At 42.4% G+C, this 24010-nt stretch overlaps 1 protein-coding gene across 1 annotated transcript in view; it reads right to left on the reverse strand.

Annotated features, from left to right (window-relative positions):
• HSPA12A (heat shock protein family A (Hsp70) member 12A) overlaps window positions 1–24010 on the reverse strand; it is a 78941-nt gene that overhangs the window by 9936 nt on the left and 44995 nt on the right. The window contains exons 7-9 of the mRNA XM_030570365.1: window positions 4455–4626; window positions 822–908; window positions 90–194 (exon numbers count right to left, since the gene is read on the reverse strand). Of these exons, the coding sequence (XP_030426225.1) occupies window positions 90–194; window positions 822–908; window positions 4455–4626 (364 nt within the window). The remainder of the gene's footprint in view (window positions 1–89; window positions 195–821; window positions 909–4454; window positions 4627–24010) is intronic.

Genomic DNA, 24010 nt, shown 5'->3' on the forward strand with positions numbered 1-24010 from the left:
CGTCACAGCATCCTTATTGGCAGTAAGGGTGTAAGATCAAACTCGAAGTACTACACAAGTGAAATGAGTAGTAAATAATGTAATTTTACCAGTTGCCTTGTACAGTTCCTTCAGATGTCCTTCAGGTAGCCTGATCTGATGGACAGTGAGATCCACTGTACCTCCCCCACTGTCAACAACTATGTAGCGGTCACCTATGAAGCAACACGAACAAGCATACATCATTTTCATTGGTATAAACACAACAGTCTACTAACACTGAAGCAATATGAATACTAATACTGCAGGCAATGTTGCCATCATCCCGAGCAGAAAGCCATGAACATCTGTACTGGGGACAACTGGCTTGAAAATTAGCAGTTCCTAATGGAATAATTTGCAGTGATTTATAATGGAAGTGAAACTTGTACACCCTATGCTACAGACTTAAGCACCCATGTGGGGAGAATGTATCTTTATGATAAGTGGAATTGTGCATGCCATCTGTGTACGTTCCATTGTGTTAACAGTTCTGTAGACATGTTACAGTGTCAGCTTGCTTATAAGGTGTATTCTGAGGACATTATGCTCTGGCTTGTATTTTAAAATCTGGGTTTGTCCCTTTTGTAACCCATCAACTTAATAATACATGCTCTTCTAGAGCATGCAAAATTCTAGTCCAGTCTTGTAGACTAAGAGCAGTGCATATACTTGTATTTTCCTTTAAATTAGTCATTTGAGAATACCAAAAGCACATAATAAATTTGTGGGAAAGGTTTGTGGGTTTTTTACCAGCAACATAAAACCAGCAAGAGTAAAGATAATTCACAAAAGGACCCTACCTTCCTCCAACTCGGACCAGATCTCTCCTATGACATTTTCCACCAAAAAGGTGCGGCTCTGCCGATTACGACGTATGTGTTCCTTAGCTAATCATTGACAGAGAGAAAATTACTAAGTATAAGAAAGCAGGAACAAGCTGATAAACAGTGCAGGAAGCAAACACAAGCAGAATGAGAGCTTCTATGTATCATTCAGTAAGGTTCTAACAAAACAGATGAACAAAAATTGCTGTATTAGAATTAGGAATTTACAAATTGAGTTCTGGAAAGAAAAAAATCAGATATTCTATTCTTTACTTAGAATAATTGGATTTCAAATAATGCTCTAAGATTTCTTTAAAAGCTTTCTTAATAGTACATATTTATTATATTTTTAATAAACAAAATGAAATATTTATATGTAGACACATTTTTTTGGTTCTAGAAGTTCCAAGATGCATTTTTGCCAGTAGATGGCATACTTAACACATAATAAAATAATCAAGGATTGACTTAAAAATTGTCTAGGAAGTGAAGACACTTTGGTCAAGATTTTCAAAAGTGATTACTGATTTTGGGTGCCCCCATTTTTGGTTGCTCCAGAAGAGATGCCTCAAGGGAGCCCAGTTTTTGGAGGGTAGGGGCTCAGTGCCTTCTAAAAATTAGGACCCTTCGAAATATCTCCATTTCAGCACCCCTAGTCATTAGTTACTTCTGAAAATCTTGGCCTTTGTCAGTTTTGTGCTATGGACCTTCGCTGTAGGAGCAAATCCTGGTGAGGATTACTCAGGCATACCTTCCACTGGATTCCAATTAGAGTTTTGCTTGATGGAGAACCTGTAGGATTTGGCTCATGACATATCTGCACATACTAGCATAGGTCAATTTAAATACATATGATTTAAAAATGAAGTATAATCTAGTAACACATAGTTATAGCAATAATGTATTTATGAAAATCAATCTCCACATGGAATTTAAAATATGTCATGTGATTTGCTAAGTGTCTCTACTAATGTATTTCTAAACCCAGCTTGTGCAACCAAATGACTACTAAATCATTTCCAATGTAACTTTCACTCATCTTTAAAGGTCATTTATATGATACTACAGAAAAACGCAGACACATTCCATGGTATAGCAAAATATTGTTTCATTTGAAAAAATTCTATCTAAAACTAGAAAAAAGGTACATTTATTTTATATAAGAGGACAATTATATTTTGCTAACTAATGATAATACTACTTCACATTTCTATAGTGTCTTCCATTTGAGGATATCAAAAGCCAATAAATAAAACCTCAATTCTCCTGTAATGGAAGCAAATAATATTATCCTCATTTTACAAACTGAGAAGCAGACACAGAAAGGTTAAGTGACACCGCAGTCAATGACAGAGCAACGGACAGAATCCAAGGAAGGGCCTGATCCAACACCCACTGAAGTCAATGAGAGTCTTTCCATTGACTTTAACAGGCATTGGATCAGACCTGAGATACATTCCTTTAACCATTAGATTATGCTTCCTCTCCTAATGCAAATTTATTCTCAGTATTCCGAAGAGTACAACTTTTGTTTTGACTGCACAGCACTAAAATAGTCCTTGAACAGCTATTCTCTGTTTATGTTTAAAGGGTTTTCCTTCTTGATCTCGTTTCAGCTGTGCTTGGGTCCCTGCCATGCTTTTATTGAATTTTAGATTAAACCCAAATTAATTCACTCAAAGCTTTGTTTCTATTAATTCTAATTGAATTAAATCCTTTTTGTCTATACCAACTTTTACCTTATTCAGTCAAGAAAGAGAGCTGTAAAAAGAATTTTGACAGAATCCCATGACTTTGTGAACAGATTTTGCTCAACGGCCCAGCCCTGTAGCTCCCTTTAACCCCCAAACCAGAAAATGCTTTCGTTTTCATAGGGACAAATGCCCTGGCAGCCCAAGTAAGGGGTCACGGAAGGTCCTGAGCATGTGGCTCAGCTACATAGAGGGCGGGGCAAAATTTGTTGAACCCACACACAGTTTTGCACCCTATGTTCTGTAATAACTGTGCTCTGCAGGGGCTACATCAGCCTGAATACGGATGGCAGCCAGAGGGCAGGTGCAGAGGCATGACCAATGCATCGACAAATACATGGTTGCACCAGCCAAAAATCGCTTGCTTAGGGGTGCACAGTTGCTCAAGCTCCAGCTGCAGCTGTGAAGAAGTTCTGGCACAGGAGGGATGCTTCTGTCCTCCTGCCCATCAAGAGACACCCCTGAGCAAAACCTCTTTACACAGACTTTGTCAGTGGCGAGGATCTTACCTGTGGTACTATTGAATAAACCCACATCAGGGTCTTTGTGGCATGCACAGGGCTAAAATTGTGGTGGCTAAATATTATTTCATCTAGATAAATAAGACATGCTGTTTTAAAAGGACTCAATCAGGTTTTACTAATTATGAAATTTCTGGGGGCAAAGTGTGTCATCATATCCTGTTAACTAAAAAAAAGTGGCTTCCATTAAGGACAGGGAGAAATAAAATGTCTTGAACGGGTTTATTAGCTGAATCTTCCATTTGCTTTTGTTGTTTTGACCTGGAAAACATGACAAAGTATAAGATCTTTTGCCAAATTCTCTGCGGGGGTAAACTGGCACAACTCCACAGCTCTCAATGGAGTGCACCAATTTATACCAGTGGATAATTTGGATCTTTACGTTACAATCAAAAGTTGTCCCATCTTTACTGCCTAACTTCAGAGTCAGTCAGAATGACAGTTTTCAAAAACATCTATAGTGAAAGATGATCCATCTGCAAACCAGTTAAATTACACTCCATAATCTGCCTCTCGGTGTAAATGAGTCTGCATCAAACCTACCACAGGAGCTAGTGAAAACTCAACATTCACAAAAACAACGAGAAGTCCTGTGGCACCTTAAAGTCTAAGAGATTTATTTGGGCATAAGCTTTCGTGGCTAAAACCCCACTTCTTCAGATACATGGAGTGAAAATTACCAACATTCACAGTAACAACAGATAACACACCATGGTATCTGAAGCTCAATACTTAGTTTCTGTTCACAGTTCAAAGAAAATGCTGTGCTGTATCACGTGGCACAGGTTTGCTAACTACTGGTGAATGCTGACTATTTCATGGCGACCAACGTAATTATGAACCAAAAATCACCAAGTGCCCAACTTTTGACAAAAATTCCAGAAACATTAAAGGTCTCATGGTAAATTCAAGTGTAATCCCTTGTTAAATTAATATAGCTAGTTTAACACATCATTGTTGGCTCACAAAAGTAAACTTAAATCTGCACTAGAAAACAATTAGCAATTACATTAAAACGGATCAGTAAGGTCCCGATCCTGCAAACACTATGCCTTTGCTTAACTTCAAACCTGTGAGTAGTCCCTCATGTCCCAATAAAGTCAATCGTGCTACCTGCATGCTTAAAGTTAAGCACTGAGCACAAGCGTTTGCAGGATCAGTGCCCAAAATAGTCAAATTCCAGTAAATAGAGAAGTTTTTCTATACTAGCTTGTAATTTTCCACTAACACAAAGAAGCAATGATAACCTACAGGAAATAGTAAGAAAACTGCCCTAATGACCAAATCTAATGTAGGCAAACGGCACTAGATCTCAAGTTGGTTAGTAGAAGAGGTACCCTGTGTAAATCCAGCTCCTATGGTGTCACTAGCGTTATAACCATTGACAGGTGCTTTGCTGCTCAGGTCTATCATCTGGTGAAGGCGGAGCTTTCTGCAGTAGATGGAAGCAGCCTCAGGTTCCAGGGCAATTATCAGCTGCTCGGGGTTTTCAGGAGTTGCCATTCCTGCCTGTGAGACAGAATCATTCAGAGAAGTGGGGTGGGAAAAAATGTAACCAGATAGTCTTCATCTCAGACTGGTTTGATAGGTGAACAATGAACATTTAAACCAGCTCTGCATTTCTTTCTAAGTTAAATGTCACTAAAAAGCTGCTGAGCCATTGGCTAAGGATCTTGGCCTGGAAAAAATTATGTCTTCAGTTTTCACAACTTTGCAGGTTGTAACTGGGGAAGATGTATGCACTTACCATGCTTAGTATCTAGTTAATGAGGTGAGTGCGTATGATAGGCAGAGAAAGAGAGCTAGAGAAGACACATTGAAATTCAGGGTAAACTGTCTACAATCTGCGCTCCTCGTTAACCCAGCCAAATCTAAACTTCTCAAGAGTCCCAACCTTCTGTGAAGAAATGGAGACATACTTTTGCCCTCCTTTCCCTGTAACAATAACATTAAGGCATCATTCTTATTTTATCACTACACAGAGCAAGTGGATAATACTGTGGTTACTGTATCAGCCCAGGAAATTTTGTTTACATGGGGGGGGGGGGGGCTGAAGAAATTTCCACAAGTAGCTCTTGCAGAAAGCCAGCAAGAGGAGTCCCCTGAAGTCACTGATCTGTATGATGCCCTTGGCCAGATATCCATCTTTTCACTTTGAGTTCTCCTTTTCCGATCACTTTACACACACCCATATTCTGCAATAGCTTTAAGATGCAGACTCAGTATTGCCAACCCATGCATTCAAAATCATATGTCAGGCCTTCAAAACATCATGAGATTGGTTTAAGAATCAAGACATTTTAAAAAACAACATGTACAGTTCTTTTTATTTGCTTTCTGGTTTGTGAGCCTTTAGGGGTCATGTTTTTAAGGTTTTCTCTACAACTATAAGGGCAACAAACTTACTTCTCCCACTCCCCATGAAACCTACGATTCTCAAATAATCACATGACTCCAAGAGTTGGGGCTTTAAGAAAAATTCTAAATATCACAAAAGTTGGCAAGTGTGCTCTTGTCCTATTTTTCTTTTCTCCTACAAGCTCCGGTGTTTCCCCCTAGATCGGGGTGGAGAAACTTTTTGGCCCGAGGGCCACATTGAGGTTGCTCAACTGTATGGAGGGCCGGGTAGGGAAGGCTGTGCCTCCCCAAACAGCCTGGCCCCCCTGCCCCCTCCCACTTCCTGCCCCGACTGCTCGCCTCAGAACCTCCACTCATCCAACCCACCACTCCCTGTCCCCTGACTGCCCCCCGGGTTCCCCTGCCCCTTATTCAACCCCCCCACTCCCCGCTCCCTTACTATGCCACTCAGAGTGGCAGGACTGGAAGCCACATCGCCCGGCTGGAGCCAGCTATGCTGCCCACACGACAGCATAACTTCAGGGGAGGGGGGACATCAGGGGAGGGGCCGGGGACTCGCCTCCTCGGCTGGAAGCTCAAGGGCCGGGCAGGATGGTCCCGTGGGCAGGATGTGGCCCACAGGCCATAGTTTGCCCACCTCTGCCCTAGATTCTGATTTTCTCTTATGATAGGCAACACTGACATTTCCAAGCTCCTACAGTTCCAACTCAACTGCTAATGTTATTTATTGGTAAACTGTGTTCCTTAGTGCTAAAGCATGTTGGTAAAGAGGAGAATGGTTTTTTGCTTTGTTTGTTTTCATTGTCAGTCTCCCAGGCAACTTTTGGGTGTTTTGATTCATGCACATACACTGTCACTGCATGAGAGCTTTCCAAAAAAAGGCTAACAATTACCTAAGATGTGAACAAGCCTTCAAAAAATACAAAAACAAACAAACAAACAAAACGCGGCTCAGATAGAGGAACAGCTGACCTGCACTGGAACCCAAAACAGTTTAACAGTTATACTTCGCACTACAGTAATAAGACAACTGCTGGTTGTATGTGCTGGGAAATAACTTGCTTGTATGAGAAAGTATAAGTGAAAGTAAAGCTTGCTCATAAGCCAATGCTCAGGCCAGACTGCTCAGTGGGAGGGGGTCAGGGCGTGGAAGGGGGTCAGGGGTGCAGGCTCCAAGGGCACTTACCTCAAGTAACTCCCGGAAACAGCGGCGTATCCCCCCTCCGGCTTCTATGCAGAGGCTGGCCAGATGGCTCCATGTGCTGCCCTGTCTGCAGGTACCACCCCTGCAGCTCCCATTGGCCGCGGTTCTCAGCTATTGGGAGCAGCAAAGCTAGCGCCTGGGGCCGGGGCAGCACACGGAGTCCTCTGGCTGCCTCTCCCTTTCAGTAGCCACGTGGAGCCTTGGCAGGCAGGGATCCTACCTTAGACATGCTGTGCTGCTGACTGGATTTTAGACAGCCCAGTCAGTGGTGCTGCCAGGTTCCCTTTTCGATCAGGTGTTCCGGTTGAAAACCAGACACCTGGCAACCTTAGTCTAGATTGGTACTTATATGGCTCTCATCACTGTAATATCTGGATGCCTCAGAATTGTTAATAGATTTTATTCTTTCAATACTCCTACGAGGTAGGAAAGTGTTCTCTCAGGTTTAGAGAGGAAGAACTGAGGCACAGGGTAGGTAAGTGCCCAAGGAGTTTGTGGCTGAGCCAGGAATTGGACACTATTTTTTGAGGTCCAATCCCAGTGCCCTCCCCATTAGATTGCCATTCCTATATGCCGAAGGCACACAACCACCATCTCTCTGTGTGTGAATTTGGATTTATACAAATATTTCCCTTGTAAACGGGGAAGAGTTCTTGGGAGATCTGCACAAGGTGATGAGGTGATGTTTTATACCACCTCCGTGGTGGGTGTCTTATTCTAGGTTCTACCATTTGTATGTGTGTGTGGAGGGCAGATGGGTGGAGCGGGTTTCAGGAAGGTTTGGTCACCTATATGTCTGTGGAGGCAGACAGGGGAGGGTGCATATAAAGGGACTGACTCCAATTAACATCTAAGTCATAATAGATCAGGATGGTAAATTCAACTGATGAAGCATAAATTTTGTTTTGTTAATTGATCCCTTGGTGTCAGTTCTTCTCATCAGTTTTGCAATCCAAAGATATTTGTGTACTTCATGGATAAGCCATATTATTCAGTACTGTGGATTTTATTGTTGTTGCCTTTAGTTATCCTGCCTGCAAAATGATGCCTAACGTGTCCTTTGAAAAAAGAGCCATAACTGCGGCCTTTAGTAGTTCAAACAGATAGTATTAGGAACTGTACTTAAACCTTGTGAATGACTGTGTATTCCCTAATACAGCATTCATTTTGAGTAGGCCACTGTGAAATAAATAAAGCCTAATACGGTAGAGTGAATGATAGCATGGTGCATGGCTTTGTGAAATACAAAAGTGTTGATGGTGCTAATTATGGAGGCTTTCGGAGATGGGAGCCATTCACACAGGCTGGATCTCAGCTTTGTACATGTTCCTTTCTTAAAAGCTCAAATTATGCTGAATATTTCTCTATAGTGCTGTCTGTATTTTATTGCATTTAAAAAAAACCTCAAATCAAAACGATATTTCATTGTGTCCCGTAACATGACAGACTAGTCTAGGGAGAAGAAGGGTCGTTCTTGAGAACACTGACGATGATAATTCTGCATTTCAAATGACTGAGGACTATTTAGTTCTCTGGAGCTACTCAGAGCATCGCTATCTTGAGGCAGAATCCAGACCTAAATGTTTGTTAATTTGGAGCCAGTCTAACGCTTTCCAAGCCTGCCATGACGTATTATATTTGTTAGTCACTAGAAATTATTTCTAACTAACTATCACTAGCAATGTTGTAGGAGTGATGCACTCCAGTGGTCCCAGCTTCTACAGGCAACAGAGCCAGCTCATCAAGCTATGGCCTCATCTGTATCAGCAAACCAACTCCTTGTCCTCATTCAGTTGTCCATGCAACTATGCACAATGGATCTTTGGCTGCTTCTACAATCCTGAGAATAGGTGTTGGAGCATTCAGAGATCCTTTGGAGACAGAGCATGCAAAGCTGAATGAGAGAGGGGCAGTGGCACACAGAGGCTCCTCCTTACTGGAGTGCCGTTCACAGTAAGAAATACCAGTGCTAGTACAAGCACCAGCAGTGAAGCACTGCTGACGGCTCAGTACTAAATAAATTATTCATTTTTATGGCTAGTACTCACTTTTCACTTGGTGTTATCTGGTGTTTAAGCACGTCACCATTTTCCAGACATACAATGTGTCATTTTTCAAGAAAAGTAGCTGCCCCATAGCTAGCATGGTCTCCTAAGCCTAAAGCAAAGCTGTACCTGCATGCACTCAGAATTGTACCTTCAGTAGGCTACTCATCAAAGACTGCTTGGCTAATCATGATTAAACATCGGCATGGTGCATCATGGTTTTTGTGCGCTCTACAAAGAGAATAAAAACAGAGTCCATGGCCGCATCCTGAAAGGTTACAATCTAGCTCACTCTATACTCACTAATTTTCAGAAATGAGATGCTCAGTATAGAAAATAATTTACATTAAGTCTTTGAGATAAATCCAGTCATCATTAAGACACAAACTACCCTTGTCCTTGTGTTGGGATGGGTTGCCTTGGCTTTTATGTATTTATATTGTAGAGGGAACACTGGTCTGCTTCCTTGATGCTACATAAGTAGCTGAGCTTTATGCAAACTGAGTGGGCTGGGGTAGGGAAGTCCACCTTTCTAATCTTGAGTCAGGATGTGAGGCCGCAGTGCTGTGCCCCACAGCTTAGGCTGGAGTAGGACCCATAGCATCTCCACATTGATCTATGTAGAGTCAAATCCCAGGGCCCATTTCCTGGCCCATCCCTGTTACAGCCCATTAAAACCTAAATCTCCCCTTTTAACAGCTGTATGTGTATGTGCGCACATACGTTTCAGAGCATGAAAAAAGGTGGAAAGAAAGACACAAAGACAGAAGTTACACTTAGTCCCACAGACCCATGCCTTAACATCTTCAGCAGCCATGTTCTTTTATTCCTGTTGACCTTGTCCTGTTCTTCCCTCTACCCCTCCACCCAGTGCTCGACCGCACTCCTTGTGTGTGTGCCCTCAACTTACGTCATAAACTTCATGGGATAATGACATTGTCCTTTATGTGTCTGTACCATTCATATTTAGGGTGCTGTAGTAAGGGAAGTTTCAGTGCCACATTCCTCCCCATAAGTCCATACTTTCTGTCTCTACGTACATGTGTTACACTGTGCATTATGTGTATGTTAATATAGAGACAAACGTATAATATATTATTGGGAAAGCTGGTATCAACCCCTAGATATAGGTTGCATACCACTTTTCATGATTAAAATTTCTTTCTTTCTTTCTAACACTAACACCTCCATGGTTTGCAGCTGGCCTTTGAAATTCAGCAGGGAGAAAGTCCTGGGGCTAGAAAAATGCCCTCTCTTTGCCTCACGGAATTCCATTCAGGTTTAGTTATCAACTGTTAAAATTGTTATATACCTTCTCCTGCATGTGTTCCCCAGGATAACGTTTTGAGTACGTCAAAATGACTGAACACAATGCATTCTGAAGAGCTGGTCTCATGTCCACTGGTGCTGCCACTGCAGCAGCAGCAACTCACATTGTACTGGGAGTGCCACATCCTTGGGACGCAGTACATGACCTCAGAATCCTATCTCCACTCTAAGGGCACTGTAAGGGCAGGAGCCACTCTTCCAGCTGACCAGGGCAGGACAGAGTGAGAGAGCCCCAGGTCAGGCTTCTCTCTAACTACTCACTGGATTCAACACATGGCATCAACAGCCCGCCAACCCAACCCCAACCCCCATCAGACAACAGACTGCTGCTGCTTGCTAATGTAGTCAGTCCTATAGCTCAAATAGTAGAAGTCTATGCTGCAATGCTTAAAGTTCAGGTTCAAATATAGCTGGTGATGCATGGAGGGGGGGAGCAGGTTACTAAAGTTGTGCATAATAGAATTTGTTTTTACCGTTTTCTTTTAGAAAAAAATAAACCTAAGAACTTGCATATAAAAAGGTACATTAAAAGAAATTTATTTTGGTTACAAAGTCACACTCAAATGTTAGGAAATGCCTAACTGACAGTTGAACATGCAACCTTAATTCTGACCAGTTGTGCATCTGCATTATGATATAATTTTAAATTATATTATCACTATTTTTTCACATACCTTTTTCCCACAGAAACCTTGCCTACTTCAGTGTGTAGGCTGGACACAAAAGGGAGTAACAGTGAGGTTGCATAGGCAACTGTACGCTTGTCATTTCCTTTCTTTTAATGTCTCTTTTTTTAATATGTAATATGAGATAGGTGGCCAGATTTGACACCCATACTCATGTTGTACAATACCTTACTCTATAACAAGCCCCACTGAATTCAGTGACACTCCTTGTGGCGTAAAATGCTACTCACATGGGTAAAGGTATCCAAACCGGGTCCACAGTGAATTGAGCACAGACCATAAAGCTTTCATGGTTTGTGTGCTTTCAAACCAATGAACAACCTTTGTAAATTTACTCCCACTCCATCGAGTGGGAATTTACTTACCATACAATTTCTCCATTTCACCCTTCCCAGTAGTGGTGGGGAGAGTGACACTTTTGTTGGAAGTACAGGTCTCTTGTGGTTGTTACAAATGAGAGGAAAAGAACAAGGTGATGAGAAGACAAATTGTGAAAAAAATCACTTTTGTTGTGCTGAGCAGTCTGGCCTGAGCAAGCATTTTTAAAACAGAAGATGTTGATTCAATTCCCAGCTCCACCCCAGACTTCATGTGTGACCTTGGACACATCAATTAGGCAACGTCTACAGTAGAAATCGTACAGATGCTGTTAGATCTCTCCTATAGCTGCTCAATGCCGATGGGAAAGAGCTCTCCCATTGACAGAATTAAACAACCCCCAATGAGCAGCAGTAGCTGTGTTGGCAGAAGCTCTCCCACTCACGCTGAGCTGTGCACACCACTGCTTACATCAATGTAACTCATGTCGCTGAGGGGTGTGGTTTTTTACACCCCTCAACGACATAAGTTTTGCTGACTTAAGTGGTAGTGTAGACATAGCTTTAGCCTCTCTGTAACTCAGTTCCTATCTGTAAAAATGTGAATAATAGCACTTCCCTACTTTACAGGGGTATTGTGAGAATAATTACATGAAAAATTGTGAGGGGCTCAGAGACTAAGGTAATGGGGGCCATTGAAGTGCCGTTTCTAGGCAGATGATCAACACATGAATCTCAGTCTTGGGCTGCAGGGTCAAAACAATTTCTTTGTGCTGAGACAGAGTCAAAGATCTAACAAACTTGTGTATGTACTACTTATATTGCTGTACTAACCACAAACCTGGACCTCTCTTAGCACCAAATCCTCAGCATAATGTGATTTGACTTTGTGTGAAATGTCACAGTCTTGCAGAGATTGGCCTTCCTTCAGTGGCTCATTATATTCCAAAGCAGTGTTGCTTGTTCTTTGGCCATGTCACCAACGATGGACCAAAACACCCCAGCACACCCAGCTCCCAAACTCTCCATCAACATGGAGAGGAGTGTATGGACACCCTAACCCTGCCTAGTGCTGCCCTCATAGCCTGCCGCAGATATCCGTGGATTTGCAGGACTGAGCCAGATCTGGGAACTCCACTACACTGGCTGTCATGACAATCCTCTGTACACTGTGCATGTTTGATGAGATGATGATGGTCACAAAGGTCTAGAGCAGGGGTTCTCAACCTTTTTCCTTTCTGAGCTCCCCCTGCCCCCAACATGTTATAAAAACTCCATGGCCCAGCTGTGCCACAGCAACTGTTTTTCTGCATATAAAAGCCAGGGTCGGCATTAGTAAGGGGGTAGTAAGCAGGGCAGTTGCTCAGGGTCCCACGTCACAGGGGGCATCGCGAAGTTAAGTTGCCAAAGAGGTCGGCGAGCGGCTTCTTGCCGATTGGGAGCAGGACCAGGACCAGGACAGGTCCGAGACCGGGGTCTTCTGGGGTCTTCTGGGATGATGGCTTGTGGTGCTTGGCTGGCACCAGGTCTCTTGATGACTCCAGGGCACTCCGCACCGAGGAAGTGGAGCCGACGTCGGGCGTTCCGTTCTCTCTTTTTTCTTGGCTTGAACGCCTTGCAAATCTTACACCACCTCGTTTGGTGTGCTTCCACTGCAGCATGCCCCGCAGCCCGAGGCGGTGCTGGAAGCCTCCAAGCACCTAATCTACTAAGTGTCCACAACAAGGGAATGTTAACGAACTGATAACAGCTATGTAACTCTAATGCTAAGGGATTGCTTCTTGTATGAGAGCAAGAGGTTGTTCCCATGCCACCATGGTTGGTAAGAAGGAACTGGAGGGCGTTGGGCCAGAGGGGTATACATGCATAGTGCAGTGGCACCACTAAGGGGAGGCGCCCGCTGGCCTAACGGGAACCGCTAAGCAAAAAGTTTCTGACGCTCATGCATGCAGTGCGTGCACACCTAATGTAGAATGGACATCTGTGCTACTGACTGCACGCAACATTTTGCATTTACAAATGTAAATGTAGTGGGTAATTATCGTTATTCTCATTTATCTCAGCATCCACTTCTCTACCTGTGAAATTAAGTGACAAGGATACTTACTCACCTATCACATATTTGGTTATCCTCAGGTATAATTTTTGGATTTCACTTATGGCAAAAGGCAGTAGCCCCATTTTGCAGATGAGGGAAACTGAGGCTAAAAAGGCAACGTTGTCCAGTGGACTGAGCACAAGACTGGGAATCAAGAGGCACCTATCATATTCCCAGTCTTGATCTGGTAGTGTTTTACACACACTGCACAGGAGTAATTGGCTGTGCAATGAGAAAAGCATGCGAGAATTAGCAATATGGGCAAGATTAATAGCCATCAGTCGTATAACTGTCCTGTTAGCTTCCCTTGAGACCCCTCTTATCTCCTCTTTTTCTAGCAATGGAGTATAAACTGCTACTATATATTTATACAATATTTATCATTGTTTTAAAAATGCTTGTGTGCTGGCTGTCCAGTCCTCTAGTCTTCTCCATCCTTTGTTAATATATTCCTCTTCCCTGTCATCTATTTTGGTGCCATCCCTAGTTTACTTGGTTTCTTCCCTTTTATCTTCTGACACTCATACTTCTCTGCCTAGCATGTTCCCCTCACTCTTCCTGGTGAGCACAGACAACTGTTCCTATGCTCCTCAATTATCTCCTTAAGTGCCCGCTTACAGGCTCTCCCAGAGCTTATATTTTTGACTTCACATATTTTACCATCATTTCAGTTTTCAGCTCTAAACACTTCTACGGTCTGAATTGGCATCCACTGACCCAATAGCTTCTTAAACCATTCCTACCAGCTGCGCTTACAATATTACATGTGGTTGCCTCACAACACCTAGACCCTAGGGATGCCCGGAACACCTCTGAACTCTGGGAAAGTTCAAACCCAGATATAAACTTGGTAGCTCAATAGACATCTGTATGGAACATACAAGTGTCCTGAAGACAGGAGCTGAAAATTCTAGTAAACCAGTGATACAAACAGCACAAATAATGCAGCAGTGGGTCAATATCTAAGTTTAATCATTTAACATCAACCATTCATTACATCCTCCAGCATCATTTAAATACTGAAAGCACAAGGAAAATGTCCTCTGGATTCAACAACCCCGCTGAGTGGAAGCCCTGTAATGGGATAGAAACAGGACAGATGATACGCAAGATTCCTACAATAGTTTTCCGTGGTTTTTCAGGGCATTTTATTCTAATGATTTCACGCCCACTTTGCATAATCTCTCAGAAATGTTTTCCAGTTGAATTAAATTAGGCATTTTAAATATTCACATAACAAATGATTATGGAGTTCTGAGGCCAAGATCAGCATATTATTCATTAATCTCATCTAAAATACTTACTACCAGGGTTTTGATGGGGAGCCCGGAGCTGGAGCGCAGAGCAGCTCCGGAGCAGTGGAGCTGCAGGTTTTTGCCTGGAGCTGGAGCGGAGCCGGAGCACAGCTCCAAACCCCTGCTTACTACCAGAGGAATTTTGCAGTAGCCAAAGATATGATAACCTACCTGCTTAGACACATTGTAGAGGAAGCAAATCAGAAGAGAAAACAGTAAGTGGGGCAGTAGACAGGGCAATGGTAAAGCAGAATGTTGCCCCCACCTTCCAGCAAGTCATTTTTTACCTCCACAAAATATCTGCATGACCCCATGTCCATATGAGGAAAAAGTGATCATGGCTAGGGTCAGGTGGGGAAGCAACTGCATTACACATGCTCCTCACCAAAACTGTCGCTAATCTGAAGGGGAAATCAATGGAAAATTAATGCTGTCTTTGGCAGCATAATCCCCAACTGCACATGCTTTGGAATCATGGACTGCATCTCAGACAGAGAGTCATTGGAAGCATGGCTATTGGCCCTGCCATGTTCCCATGCTACAGAAAGGAGGAAATACCCAGCAGTGAGAAGGAGGGAGAGTTTGTCTAAAGAGTGCCATGAAATCTGTGGGGTGGGGAGCCAGGATCCTATTGGATTTGTGCCTCTGAATTTGAGACCACTTCCCCTGCCCACTCCACAACCCTGGTCTTCCCACAGACTAGGGTGAGACTATGCAGACTAATAGCTATGTGCAGTTAAATGCTACAAATCCCTAATGTTTCGGGAGTACTGAATTCACCCAGGCTATGTCTACACTAGAAACCTTACAGCAGCACACCGCTGAGCAACATAAATTTTGCTGCACGTAGTGGTAGTGTAGACATAGAATCATAGAAGATTAGGGTTGGAAGAGATCTCAGGATGTCATCTAGTCCAATCTCCTGCTCAAAGCAGAACAAACACCAACTAAATCATCCCAGCCAAGGCTTTGTCAAGCCGGGCCTTAAAAACCTCTAAAGATGGAGATTCCACCACCTCCCTAGGCAACCCATTCCAGTGCTTCACCACCCTCCTAGTGAAATAGTGTTTCCTAATATCCAACCTAGACTTCCCCCACTGCAACTTGAGACCATTGCTCCTTGTTCAATCATCTGCCACCACTTAGAACAGCTGAGCTCCATCCTCTTTGGAATCCCCCTTCAGGTAACTGAAGGCTGCTATCAAATCCTCCCTCACTCTTCTCTTCTGCAGACTAAATAAGCCCAATTCCCTCAGCCTCTCCTTGTAAATCATATGCCCCAGCCCCCTGATCATTTTTGTTGCCCTCCGCTGGATTCTTTCCAATTTGTCCACATCCTTTCTATAGTGGGGGGGACCAAAACTGGATGCAATACTCCAGGTGTGGCCTCACCAGTGCCAAATAGAGGGGAATAATCACTTCCTTCGATTTGCTGGCAATGCTACTACTAATACAGTCCAATATGCCATTGGCCTTCTTGGCAACAAGGGCACACTGCAAACTCATATCCAGCTTCTCGTCCACTGTAATCCCCAGGTTCTCTTCTGCACAATTGTTGCACAGCCAGTCGGTCCCCAGCCTGTAGCAGTGCATGGAATTTTTCCTTCCTAAGTGCAGAACTTTGCACTTGTCCTTGTTGAACCTCATCAGATTTCCTCCAATTTGTCTAGGCCATTCTGGACCCTATCCATACCCTCCATCGTATCTACCTCTCCCCCTAGCTTAGTGTCATCTGCAAACTTGCTGAGGGTGCAATTAATCTCATCATCCAGATCATTAATAAAGATGTTGAACAAAACTGGCACCAGGACTGACCTCTGGGGCACTCCGTTTGATACCGGCTGCTAAGTAGACATCAAGCTAGTGTTAGTAAAAGAAAGACGAGGAAAGGACAATATTGTGTTTGCTAGAACCTAAGCTTTAGCAGAAGCAGATGAAGTATCAATACAATTTCAGAAGTTGGAACTTGCTTGAAACTGTCAGGAACTGAATGCACAAACTCCCACACTTTGCATCTGCTCAAACGACTGGGGAGTGATTTTTCTTGTAGTACTGACTTTACGCTGTGCTGACCAGATGCTCAGTATAATCATATGAATTTATACTGATGATAAATCCCATTTGGTCCAGACGGGTATGGTTTGGAACATTAACAATCCATGTCAAGCGTCTATCTAAGGGTTCTCTCGTTCACTAATGGCATTTCAGCAGTTATTCTCCATCTAGTGCCTTTATCTAGCCAATAGGCCAATACTGTAGCTCGTATCTTCATAGTGCATGACAGCACCATTTGAAAGCATAGGGCATGTGTTCCTTCTTGAACAAACTTTCCCTTAGTATCACTTGCCTCTCCCTCCCTCCCACCCTTCCACTCCAAACCCCTGGAATGAATCCATCACAATCCTACATGTCTGCTTTCACTTCTTCCTACTTTCACTCTCTTGCTTCCTAGGCTTCTCCCAATCCTTTCAGTCTATTGCTGTCAGATCCTCTGACTCTCTATCATCTCCTTGTGCTGCTCTGGTGGAGCAAAGGGGACAGAAACTGGCTGGAACTTGCCAGCTGAGGATTCCTCCAGTGTGAGGGATCCTTCGTTGGTGTAGAAGTGCCACCTCCACTCCTGATCCTGGTGTAGGGGACATGCCAGAGGAGTATGAAGGGAGAGAGTGCTACCATCTGCTGCAGATTAAACTAGCCATTCCTGGCTGTGAGCCTTTTCTAACATGCTGTCTCCTAAATGCCAAACACTTCCCACTTCTCCAAATATCCTCTCTCTTCTCCTTCAAGCCCATTTCTAACAGGACCATTTCCTAACTTCTCCTCCTCAGTAAGGTCTCTTTGCCCTCCTTTTCCTGAACTATTGTTCTGAGTGTTGTCTTGACACTTAGTGTTGCAAGACTTTACAAAGATAGCAAGACATGTTCCTTGCCCCAGAAAGCTCTCTGTGTGACATAATAATACAAGGATGACAGATGTACAAGACAGCTTCTGGAACGCAGTGCTGACTGCTGTTTACTGTGGAACTAGGAATTAGGACTTCTTTTCATTCTCTACTGTGCCACACCGAGGAGGAAGGCAGCCTCTCTATGCCTCAGCATCTGCATTTGTAGCATGCACAGAGCAACACAGCTGCCCTCACAAAGTTGTCTTGACACTTCACTAATTTTAACACCTCTGAGATCCTGAGATGAAAGGAGCTATCAAAGTATAAACTATTGCCACTACGGTTTGTTTACAAAGGAGTCTTTGGAATTACTTTGGGTACACTCTGATGATCCTTACACATATTGGGTAGTACTTATGCTTGCGAGTATTGACTAGCATAATGTACTGAAAGTAAGGGCTGTGGAATGCACCCTAAGTCTGTTGCAGACTATATTATTGGTGAATGAAAAGGACCAAAACACTTTATAAAAAGCTGATAAGGAATCTATCACTATCCAGTGCTTTTCCCATTGGCCAAATTCACAAGAAGTCCTTAATCTCTCTCCTTTGTGACTGTTGTGTCAAGAGCCTGCCTTGGTGTATCAGTGAGGAGCAAATCACATCTGACACCACGACAGCAACATCAGACTCACTGTGAAAAGGCTGAAGTTATTCAAGTGCTCAAGACTATTTAAAGAGTTCAATAATCTTTTCAGTTAGAATTTCTACTTGATCCTTCTGTTTTTGAACGGAAATATTCCTCACGCTAACTGATTATTTAATCTGAGCAGGTAAAAAGTGTAGCAGTTTTGAGAAGTCCTGAATGTTCTTACATCCTTAGCAGTAATCAGACATTTAACAAGTGAATTAACACAGAAAATATCCATTTAATTCAACATAGATACAAATACCAAGTATTTTCACTGAGTACACTGTCAATCCGAACATTGCATTGGCATCTCATCACAAACTGAGTTTAAACAAGAATTCAACCTGCATGAAAAACTTTCATCTAACTGCAAAGAGGCACTGGGAAAAATTTCCCTTTCCTAGTAAAATAATTTTCTGTTTAAAGAATAAATATGGTTTTGTGGGTAAAGCCTGAGACTGCAAGTCAGGAGATCTGGATTTGATTTCTCTATTCTTGGTTGTACTACAAATTTCCTCCGTGATCTCTTTCCACATCACTGAGGCCTAAATTTGCAAGAGGATTCAGTAATTTGGGAAGCCTCAGTTTCTAAGTCCCAACTTGAGACATACAGGGACTGGTTTATAGAAGTGGTGTGCATTGCAGCACCTAATGAAGTCAGTTGGAATTGTGGGTGCTTGACACCTTTGAAGATCAGGTAGAAGGCATCTCAAGCTGGGCTCTTATTATACATGTGCCTGCTTATATTCTTTAGCCATTTATTTCCAACAAAGTGTAATCTATTTGATATTTCACTTCAATCTACTAATCTATTAATAAGCAAGTCTCATTATGGGTGTAGAAAGTACAGCCTGTAATGGGGCTTATTACCAGTGGCTGTTCAGAAATTGGGGCACTGCATTCAGTTAAACAAGATGAAAAATGTACCTTCATCCCGGGTGTATACTTGGTGGCACCTAGAATCTCAACAAGGAATGCAGTTTGCCTTCAGCATGATCTTTGCATAATCAACTAGGTGTGGTTGTAAAGGCACCTGCAGGTGGCACAACCACTTCAGGATCAGGAAATCCAAGTATCTTTGGTAGCTGATTAGATGAACCAGTCTGTTCTATATGGCGAAGTTGTTTCATTGAGACAAATTTCTCTGTTATGATTGTTAGATTGTCTAAGTTTGTTTTTCCTCCAGCTATTATGACAGAGATAAGAGTCCAGGTTGTTTGGGTGCCTTAACTGTGCATTACTGTACTTCCAAATGTTTGGGTTTCTTTAATTTTAACCTGAACTTCCTCAGTTTCTAAACACTGCTTCTTGGAAACATGTCCATTATCAACAAACTTCTCAACTCCATCTTCTCAATTTTGCTAACTTCGTTTATAAAAAAGTGAAATGCTATGACATGCACTGACAGCACAAGAAGGCAGAGAGCCAGATATCCTGCAGAGACTTGGAGCTCACAGGGTACCAGGCCCACAGGAAGTGGGAGTTCCATAGGACAGCTGGGATGAGAGGGTGCAGGAAAAGCTGTGGAGCTTAGTTGTTCTGCTTGATTCCTGGCTTGCTACCTAACCTCTGTGCATCAGTTTCACCCCTTCTCCCCAGCTTTCACTCATACTTTTGACTCGTGCTCCCAATCAAGCCTCTTAGTTCCAAAGCTCACAAGATCACCTGCAGATCCTAGCATATCAGCAGGAACAAGGGACCAATGCAGACTTCACAGGAAGCCAAAACAGGAGCTGCAATCGATGTATGGATTATGGGTGTGTAGGAGATAATTTAGGAAAGCAAGAGGCCCAAAGGTCCACTAACTCCAGGGGAGCCTGTGGACTCTGCTGGGTTGCAGGAACTGATGGAGCCAGGGGAACTCAGAATATCCAGATGCCTGTGTTGGGAATTGCTTCTGATGGCTGCCACCTCCTTCTTATTCACTTGTACACATGACAGCACATTCTAAATCCAAAGCACCCTTCCCTTGTATGAACAGGATGAAGTAATTTTGTAGCGGTGTTCACTGAAGTCATGAACCCCTGGATTCTACAGCCCTTTCTTGAGCCCCACGATCTTCCCTTTCTGCTTCCCCGAGGTGATGTTGTAGTGCAATCATCACGTGAGGGGCTGCCTACTGACTGTTGTGCGTGTGAAAGGGTGACCGTCTTGCTGCCTGCTCCCTGCTGGTAGTGTGTTTGTGAAGAATCTGTTGCCAACTCACAGGGCACAGTGGAGTGTGAAGATCCTGCTGCTACCAGCCTCCCCCATGCAGGGGAGATGGGGATTCTGTTGCCTTCTTTATGCAGTTGCTGAGATTATGATTTACCATCCCTGCTGGCAGGGAGCCAATGAAGATTGTCACTGGAGAAGTACAATAGCATCTGTTTCATGCTGCCTTTAAGGAATCTTCATAGGAATTAGACTGCTGGTGAGAACTGCCTCAGATCTCCTTCCTTGCTCCAAAATTGCTGCATCAGATCTCCTTCCTTGCTCACTAGTAAATTTAACATCAGTCTGGATAAGGTTAATGTGTACATTGCAGAAGAAATGCTTGCCAAGAGGAAGGGCTGTGCTGGCAGGTCTTCAGGCAGAAACAGGACTGCACTAGCACAAATTCTGTTCTTCCACTATGGTAATTTTGTTGCAACTAGTTCCAAAATGACTGTTGCTTAAGGATGCTTTTCTGCAGTAGATGAAGTCACAGCAAACAGGGCCATTACAGTAATCATGGACTGCATTATACTACATTTTACAGGGCGCAGGAAGCTATCAGCCATACAGCAGCTGGAATTTTTATGCCTAGCACTCTCAGTTTTGTAGCCTATTAGACTCTCATGAGCTCTCCAATGTCACAGGTTATATTTTTGCAGGAATATTCTCTGTACACTGTACATGCACACCAACTGCCAAGACTGAAGGTGCTGCTCTTTACTCACGTACCTTCTGAACATTACAGTGTTCAGCAGCCTTCCTCCTTACTTTTCTGCCATAGGTTCTTGTGGATCAAACTAGTTCTATAAAGAGACCTATGCAAACTTGGTTAAAAACAGTTTAGTGCAGGAAATTTTGATTTTGCCCCCCAAAAATATTGATTTTCTGTTGGGAAAGTTTAAATAAAATACTTCATTTTGGGGGTGGTGTCAGTTCAGACTGAAACATTTTGCCTTGTAGAACTGAAGTGAAATGTTTCTGGGCCAGGTTGACATTAATCTGTGTCCACCTGAGCCTCATGAAAGTTATAGTTTGGTTGCCTGATTGCCTCTTTAGCCTCTGTGGACTGGTATCCCATTAGGTACTGTGGTCTTTCCTCAGGAAGGACGGACATTCTGATTTTTCAATCAGCTCTACTATTTTCATTTATCTGATACGCCTTTCTATGCCATGTCGGAGCAAACTGTTAACATTTCCACTTCTAAGTACAGATTCTCGCCTTTCTACATAAAAATACAGTGTGGACTTCAAGGAAGTGAGACAATTGCTATGGAAGAGATTCCAAATGCATTTCAAGGAGGCTATACACAGTTTACGCTCGTGAAGTTGTGCAAATTTACTTCCTAAGCACAGAATAATATCCACCTGCTCTGTTACCAGGAACATAATGAAAAGCCTTACATTTCACTTACCTCTAACAAGTCAAACCAAACAAATCTTGCCCCAGGCAAGTGGATGAGTAGAATTTTGCAAAGCTGGATAAAATGGCTCACCTAGTCCATTGCCTGGTGATTTTATGTAAACCTATATGCAGTTATTAAGAGGTGTAAAATGAGGTTTGTTAGCACATTTCCCACTATGCAGATCTTCACTCCATGACCAATATAGTTCCCTAATTATTTATGGTTGCAAAATTCAGCAGTATCACTTTATAAACACTTTAATGCTTATGTTAAAAAGAATTCACAAAGATAAAAGTGAAAGTATTGTCAGGGCAAGATAACCCCATGAGCCTCTGATAATCACAACAATCAATTCATTAACACAATTCTGTCTCTGTTAACAAGTGCCATTAAAGAAAAGTCTTCTGTCTCTGTAGTGCCACTAATATGTCTAAATCCATTTCCTTTCCTATGCAGTTTACATCAGAGGCTTGCTACAACGCAGTTGGCTGCAGTATGAGGACTTCACAAGTTCAAAACATCATCTTCATCTTCAGGCATTAAACACCTGATCTACACTTAAAGGAAAAAAAGGTTATTATGGCAGCACCCAACAGAAAATGAACCACACTGTGCACTGCATCTCAGTCTAAGTCTCTCTAGCGTCAGAAAATGAAGGGAGAATTAAGTAATGAAATAGTAATACAATACAAAATAATACAAACAGCAGCAGCAGCCTTTCAGTGAGACCTAGGCACCTAAGGGCCAGATTTTCAAAGGCATTTAGGCACCTGAAGATGCAGATAGGTGCCTAGTAGGATTTTCCAAAGCATCTTGACAGGGAGGGCACCTAACGCCAAACATAGGATCTGTTTAGGTGCTTACACAATAGAAAATCTAACCTAAAGGCTCTTTTGAAAATGGGACTCAGGCTCCTAAATCACTTTGGGGCTTTTTCAAATGTTATCCTGTCTGTGAGTTTTTAACAGTACTGAAGAAAATAAATTACACTCCTCCCACATGTATGGAGCTTGAGCCTGCAATCTTTAGATAGGCATAGCTTCCACTGAAATGAATGGTAGTTAGACCTGAGGTAGAGCAGGTCAAGAGGACAGTGTCATGAGGTCACAAGAAGGTAAGTTTGGTGAATTGGAAAGCTTCATTCCATTACGGGCTATAGCGTGCTGATGTGATTGCATTTTTACTGCCCCTTAATGCAATTACTGTTTCTCCAGTTATGATTTTGCTTTCTGCTGATGTAGTCTTCACTAATTATAACCACATTCTGCAGGAAGTCCTGACATTTCTATTCTTTTTGGTTTCCTGTCTCTCATAATATTCACTCTCTATCCTAGAGGAAAGCCAAGACTACAATACATTCTGGGAAAAGATTAAGTATTTAATTGCTGACTTTTTTTTTTTTAAACAGTGCCTTTCAAAAAGCCGACTTCTTTTCTGGTGGAAAATGTTTGACAATAGAACAGATGTGCACAACTGAGGCAACAGCACACAAAAAAAGTAATGGCATGTTGCACTATTTTATTACAAAGAACATATTTTGAAATATCTCTCTGGAGAGTTGCAAAATATTCAGCTTGGTAAAATAGCTACAAATGGTTCTATGTCAACGTCTCATTGAATTAGAAAGCCATTTTTTCTTTGTTCTTTTAAATCCATTTACTGATGCTGGAAACCTAAACATCAATTTTTTCAAATACATTTTATATGTATATCAATATTGATAATAAACTATCCAGCATTTTACATCTTTAAAGGGATGTACATATGAGCATAGGAACTGTCAGTTGGATCAGACCCAAGGTCCAGTCCAGTAATCTCTGACAGTGACCTGACCAAATGCTATGGAGGAAAGTATGAGAATCCTGCAATAGGCATATGGAGTAATCTGCCCCCCACATTAGGTCTCATCCTGATCCCTAATACTGAGATATTGACTTAAGCCCAGAAGCATAAGAATTAATATTCCTTCCGCAAAATTTGTTATAATTAATTACAACAACTATGGATATTCCTGATATCCATATAAATGTCCAACCCCTTTTGGAATCTTGTTAAGTTCTTAGCCTCAATGACTTTCCGTTGCACAAGAGTTACACACTCTCATCATGTGTTGTGTGAAATAGGATTGCTTTTTATCGGTTTTGCATTTCTCACCTTTTAATTTAGTTGACTATCCCCTCTGACCAACCTAGCCTGTACAAATATTAGTTAAGCTCAAAACCAGTCTGTTAGATAAATATTATTACTCTCTTTCTACACAAGAGTGAAACTGAGGCAGACATGATATTCAAAAAAGAGCCAGAGTTAACCCACTGGAATTCCTGGATCTGTGCTTAGTCCTTTAGATCCGACTTCCTCCCTCTATATTTATATGAGCTAAGAATGTAA

Source organism: Gopherus evgoodei, chromosome 7, assembly GCF_007399415.2.
Source record: "Gopherus evgoodei ecotype Sinaloan lineage chromosome 7, rGopEvg1_v1.p, whole genome shotgun sequence".
NCBI classification, from domain to species: domain Eukaryota; kingdom Metazoa; phylum Chordata; order Testudines; family Testudinidae; genus Gopherus; species Gopherus evgoodei.